The 6,886-nt window shown below is 41.8% G+C and overlaps 1 protein-coding gene across 1 annotated transcript; it reads right to left on the reverse strand.

Moving 5' to 3' along the window:
* Positions 1 to 3,421: 3,421 nt before the first annotated feature.
* sf3b5 (splicing factor 3b, subunit 5) lies at positions 3,422 to 6,594 on the reverse strand. Its single transcript, XM_063191700.1, has 2 exons — positions 6,467 to 6,594; positions 3,422 to 4,053 (listed from the first exon to the last, which is right to left on the reverse strand). The coding sequence occupies exon 2, from the start codon at positions 4,034 to 4,036 to the stop codon at positions 3,776 to 3,778; it is 261 nt and encodes an 86-aa protein (XP_063047770.1). The 5' UTR covers positions 4,037 to 4,053; positions 6,467 to 6,594; the 3' UTR covers positions 3,422 to 3,775.
* Positions 6,595 to 6,886: the final 292 nt, after the last annotated feature.

The following is a 6,886-nucleotide window of genomic DNA, read 5'->3' on the forward strand; positions in this document are numbered from 1 at the left end:
ATCCGGCCCCCATATGATTTCGATGTGATGCAGCTTCACATGAAATATGACATGTTTTGTAAAGGAATCTTAGAAATTGCATTTGCAATACAATCAAGTTACATTCAGGGGATGAAGAGAAGGTGGGGTCTGTTTTAAAGGTGGCTGTCTTCAATATAGGCCTGAAGTACAGGGGGAAATCCTGGTTTGTGTTCATAGTACGACCCTTGGAGGACTTTCACAGCCCTTGGAGGAATTTGAAGTGCCCCCTCGAATGAAAAAGGTTCCCCACCCCTGTTCTACAGTAGGCCTATAGGTGCTTTACTGAAAATACATCCACTATCCCCCTCACGCTTTGAATGTTTCTTCATTCCACAGTGCCAGCAGTTTATACCAACGTGATCATGTATTGTATAAAGTCAACAATTTTAAAGGCTTGCAAGACGACCCTGCTTGTCGTGACTCTACCCTGATTTTGTAGGCATGGGTTTCAGACCTCGGATAGCAAGGGGCAGTCAATAATACAATCTTCATTAAGGCATCAGATAACTTGTGGGATTTCAGGTTTTGTAGTTATCGAAAAAAGTTTTTACTGAAAGTGAAAACACCCTTTTGACAACAGCAAGGGGCAGCTTTTTTCATTGGCAGCTTGTTTCGCCGTTGTAAAGACATGAAAAATCACAACTTCCCTGCGTCTGAGGGGAGAGCATCACTCTGAGTGATTAAGACTTAAAGGCACAGTATGTAGGATGATGGTGTAACGGAGGCTAACTAGCAGAGTTCGTGGAACGTTTGTAAACCTCCCTCCTGAAGCTTCATACAGTATCAGTAGCGCTGGGCTGGGGGACTGGTCCTTTGGTCCAGCTGCAGAATCGTACTGTGACTCCCACTTCCAGACCTGTTGTACTTAATGAGGTGACAGGTTTGCGTCCCCGAGGGGGACGGACTGCGCAGGAGCACCTCTGTCACAGTGGCCTACTGCAACTGCTGCTCAATGAAACTGTGATTTCCACATTTGATCTGTTCATGAATATTTACTAGTAATAACATTAATATTTACTAGTATGACCAAAGTGCAGAAAGTTTTGCAGGTAAAGATGTCCATTACTGGAAATTCAAAATGGTGGACATGGAGGGGATCCACCCTTTCAGTAGGCCCTATGAAAAGTGTCATTTGATGGTGATGGTCTGTGTGAAAAAGGTAACATTTGTGAATGAGCAACATGAATTATGGAAATAAACTACTAAATATATTACATACTGCACCTTTAAGCCTTCAGATTTAAAGTCATTACAGAAAATGCCTTCTTGGTGTATCTGCTCTACATACAAAATGTGTATTATTGTCTGTGATTTGTGTGTGAACATGTGGAAATGTATTTCTTGCCAAATAGTTGCCATGATTCATTAATTTGTATAGTATGTATGCATATATTGTAAAATTATGTCAAAACTGATCGCAAAGTCAAAATGGCTGTGTAAAATGTCTGTAATCATGTACGTTTAAAATCATCTCAAATGTTAACTTACATGAAAGTTAATTTATTTGTGGTCGTGTTTTCACTGGGCTTGACTGATGTTTCAGAAATGAATGAATGAATGATTTCATGTTAGGCTACTGTGACATTTGTGTTCATTACTTGTGGCACAGGCACAACTATTCTTCATGTGCCATCGGTGCTGTGCTTTGATTGTATTAAATGTATACTTTCCAAAATGGGTGATTGATAATTTGACTAGGATGTCCTGGCTACGACAATTTGCTTTTGTGCTATGAATTTCATCAGATTTTTTCCCTCGCATGGATCGGAATGTTATATTTTGATAATTACAACAGCAAATTATGTATTCTCTTTAATATATCTTTGAATGTATTCTAAATTCAAAACATAATAAAACTACAGAGTATGATGAACTTATTGCATTGCTTGAACTTATTAAATCCATCATCACAGTAAAAGTGAGGACACATGTAACTGTAAATGGCAAATGAATTTGCAAGGAATGCAAGGCACACTGAGTGATGCAGGAAATTAAAGAAATATATTGGGTCTGTTTGAATGTGTAATTTCCCAGCCACCCTTGTGCTTAAGGCCTGATGATGACTTAACAAGTCATTGCTGATAGATGTTCAATTCAATATCTCACAAAAGGTGCAATCCAAAGCTCATTTTCTCATTTGCAACCAGGATGTTGAATGTGGAAAAGTCCCCCAAAAGTGACTGTGCCCAGCCTGACAGCGGGGAAATGTATTGTTTTCTCCACCAGGGCTTGACACTGCCACCTGCCAACCGGCCAAATGCTGGTAAAACTTGGCTGTGGCTGGTAACAATTTCAGTGTCATTAGCCTATTTGGCAGGTAGCTTATTTTATGGCATGACATATCAGAATAGTGTATATTCTGCACTTTGAGCTTTCTTAAACTTTAAATACAAACAATTGATACACAAGGGGTAGTTACTCAGTTTCTATTTGTTTGCTTTATTTCCATGTAGAAACCCATGCACTCATCTTTTTTGCTTTAAGCACCTCATTTTCTGAGGTTAGATTTACATGATAAAAAAAGGAATTGAACTTGTGGCTAGTAGAATAGCTGGATGGCTAGTGACTCGGGAAAAACCACTAGCCACAGTGGCTGGCAAGCGGAAAAGTTAATGTCAAGCCCTGTTCTCCACGTCAGTGAAGCATGAGGCCACAAGCACAAGGCGAGACTCCAAATCATCCAGTCAATACAACCACCTAGATCACAGCTGCTGGCACAGTAGCCTGACAATCATTGACTTTCAAATGGTCTTTTCTTGGTCTGACCAAGACCATAACAATTAACGTTTTCCAAACGGCATGGTTGACCCGCCTCCCTTGGTTTGCTACTGGTAGACTGGTTTCTGACAAAATGGGTGAAGTTTTTTTGGGAGATCAGAAACAATTTCACATTGCTCCTGGTCTGACTAGAAGCAATGCCATGTGTTGCATCACTAGGAGGGCATGGCCTGGTTGCTGGCACAGTACATCACTCAATGGAGGATTGATGGGTTTTGTTGCGGCTGAGGGAACAGCTTATTTGATTTGTCGTCATCCTAAGTAGACATGGTTGTCCAAACAAACACGAAGTATTAAGAGGAGTAAAACTAAAAAATATGGTTTACTTTGCCTGTCCAATCTTTGCAGCCTCTACTGACTACTAAACAAGAATATGCTATTCAGCAAAGGTGTCTGTTTGGCTTGGAAAGTGGCGTGGACATTACAATGGCAAATTGGCCAGGTGTGCTAGTTTTGCATTATATTTGTGAAAATGAAAAAGAAGTGGGGACAAGCTAGGTTAATGACAAAAGTGGTAAGGACATGTCCCCACTATCCACCCCTAAAATTACGCCCATGCTATTCAGGACAGTCATAAAAATTAAGAGGCACCATGTAGACCAGATGACAATCAGAGCAAACCTTCGTCTTGAAAGTTTATTGTATAAAACGTGTAATGTCATATGCTTGAGTAGCACACACACACTAGCATCATTTACAGTCAAAATGAAAAGAATAACAATATACGATGCTGCCTACAAACACAAGTCCAAGAATGTGATGCAAGAATCTCACTTGCAAAATCTGACTGGTTCAGAAAGGACGAAATCAAAATGCATCAATCCTCCCCCAGTCCTCCAGCCACACAGCATTGATGCTGGTGCTGCTATCAATTGTCCTCCACTTCCTTCGCCTCATCAGGTTTGCCATCGACGGTCCTGTGTTTGCTTCGCCTCATCAGGCTCATCATCGATTGGTCCTGCGTTTTGTTTTTGTTTTAAGCCTCATCAGGCTTGTCAGCAGGCGGGCCGCACGGCTGCAGCATCTTCTCCATGAGGTTGAAGCGCACGCGGGCCTTGCTCTCGTTCTCGGCGATGGAGAAGTAGTTGAGCAGGTCGAAGTGGCCCATGTAGGAGCAGTAGGAGTCCCGGTGCTGGTTGACCAGCCACTCCCACTTGGTGGTGTCGGCGTGGCCCGTGCCGATGTACTTGGACTGCAGGTGCTCCAGCTGGCTGTGGATGTTGTAGCGGTCCGTCATGGTGGAGGAGCTGCTGACTGCAAGAAATAAAAAGAAGACAAAGTGGTACATTTTATTTTCAATTTACACATGCACTGTAACTACATTACACATCAGGTAGCTACTCCCCTGCTTGGAGGCGAGCTGCTGAGTGTAAGAAAAAACAAAACAAAAAGGAGTACCGGTACATTTTTTTTAATTTTTTTTTTTTTTACAATTTTAAAAGTCAGAGAATGTGCGCACATCAGTAGCACAGGTGTTGGACCGGACAAAAGATCACTGAAAGGAAAATATAGGTCTACAACACTACTGAGTGCCATTAAACTTTTTCTAGGAGCATGGAACAGCATTGCGGATATATATTTTCCTTTCAGTACCTTTTCAATTTACACACGCACTGTGACTAGCCACATTACACCAGGTAACTACTCCCCTACTTGGTCATCATAAAGGTCCATGTTCATCAATATTTACCACCGTCATCAATATCAAAGCCCATGCACCCATCCCACGTCATACACACACTCACTGTGCCCATGCTCCCCCACATCCACTCCTACACTATAACTACACTACACATGAGTCGTGATGCTTTAAAGACTCTGATATTGTAGTAGTAGGTAGCAGTCCTATGGATTTCCCCTCTAAACATATGTACACCACACACACACACACACACACACACACACACACACACACACACACACACACACACACACATATTTAAAGGGACACTGTGCAGGAAATGGTCAGAAAAGGTACTGCAACTATGCTGCTCATTGAAACTGTGTCACCTATTGCAAAATTTGACCTTTTCATGATAGTTTACTAAGTAATAAACTAATATTTTCTAGTATGGCCCAAGTACAGTCATTTTTGCAGCTAAAAATGGCTATTTCTGGAAATTCAAAATGGCGGACCATGGAGAAGATCCCCCTTTTCATGTATGAAAAGTGTGATTTTTCCAGTCATAATGAAACCTTAGAATTTCATTGTGGTGGTAAATATTCATGAAAAAGGTAATATTAGTGAATGGGTAGCATGAATTCTGGAAATAAAAAAACTAAAAATCTCACACAGTGTCCCTTTAATGAGTCCCCAAACTTCTGCACTTTACGTTATTACAATATTAAGACAATGCAAGAATGCGTTCAAACTTTCCTGTTATTGAACATTATATTGACACAGGAATCATGCATGACGAAATATGTGTTCGTTATTAAGACATTACAAGAACTCGAACTTTCCTGTTATTGACACAGGAATCGTGACGAAATGTGTATGTGCCAGGTCCATAGGCGGAACAATTATACATGGGGCCCTAGGGCAAAACACTGATAGGGATCCCATACAGTCTTCCAAAGTCATAACGGGGCCCCCACCACCATTACGGGAGGGCCCTGGGCCCAGGGGCAAATGCCCTGCCCGCCCCTCCTATAGCTCCGCCCCTGGCCAGGTCCCAAAGTTTCACGTGGAATGACCTTTTTCATTAGGCCAAGTTCCGATAGTAATCAACACTGCCAGCGAAACTGCTGTTTTTTTGCAATATAGGTAGAGGGTTAAGGTCTGGTTAAGAGCTTAGATTTTAGCATAGTTAGCTCTTGCTACCAAGCATTAGCCACGAATGCCAACTTCGCCAAACAAAACATTCTAGCACAAATGTTTTCAAATTGGATGAGTTCGCCTACTATTTGTTCCATGAACCTAAGACAGGACAACTGCCATTTGTAAATACATCAACACAGCTAGTAGATGTACGCACTTGCGGACTAGGAAAGGCATACAGACTGAGACTCCCAACGGAGTTCGCTCCCGGACGTGCGGTCCCCGGTGTTTCTATCACTCCCGGACTTGCGGTCCCCACCCGATTATATTTCACGTATTATCATATACTGCCACATACAAGCAATTTAGGGTTAGGTTTAGGTTTAGGGTTAGGGTTAAGGTTAGGGTTAGGTTTAGGGTTAGGGTTAAGGTTAGGGTTAAGGTTAGGGTTAGAAACAAAAAACTAACATCAACAAGATAACTGGCTCCGTAATATGGCGGTGGTACCGTTAGTCTGGCTAGTGGGAGCGAGATGAAATGGGAGTGTAATGAGATGGGAGCGTGAATCTGGGAATCCTAGGAAATACAGTGTGCTAGCTAGTGCGATACAGCCACAGATTGTGGCTGTGATACAGCGTTGCCTTCACAAGCGATATCCAAAAACTCTGAAGGTACAACGCATATTTCAGAACACATAATCATTCAATGGTGTTGTCACACACATATAATACTTTTAAAAGGGACACCAAGTAAGTAATATGTGCATTTTCAATCACAATTTGGTGACATTGTTCTAACTGGAACACAGCCATCCGGTTTGCAGACATCGCCAGTTCATGACAAACGACATTTAACTGATTAAAAAACAATGCCATATTGAATTCTGAACACTTAATAAGCACTTACCTTGCTTTAGGGCAAATTAATGAACTAGAAATGAAATATATCGGTGTATTTCTGTGTCGTGTGCGCACTACAGTCGAGTCCGATGCGTAGCGTGACCCTTGCGGAATTAGAACGTTCGAACCGGATATGGATGAAACAGTGTTTGTGGTTTAGTGAATATTCCATAACTAAAGCTCCGAGACGCATACTACAAGGCTGTGATATAGTTCTACAATGTAACTAGACACTGGAAATCTTCAGTCGAACCAGTTGAGGCTATCATAAAACACAAAAGGAAATGGAGGTCACAAGAAAGGCTGTAGCCTACAATACACCATTAATTTTATTCTTTCTGACAGCCTCTATGACAGACAGGCCACTATGCCTATTATGACTCCCATTAACTGGGAAGCCGACAAGGGGGAACAAAGAGGTCACTTG

Source organism: Engraulis encrasicolus, chromosome 24, assembly GCF_034702125.1.
Source record: "Engraulis encrasicolus isolate BLACKSEA-1 chromosome 24, IST_EnEncr_1.0, whole genome shotgun sequence".
NCBI lineage: Eukaryota > Metazoa > Chordata > Actinopteri > Clupeiformes > Engraulidae > Engraulis > Engraulis encrasicolus.

Coding starts and splice junctions, on each gene's coding strand:
- sf3b5 (XM_063191700.1), bottom strand. CDS start 4,036: ATGACGGACCGCTACAACATCCACAGCCAGCTGGAGCACCTGCAGTCC.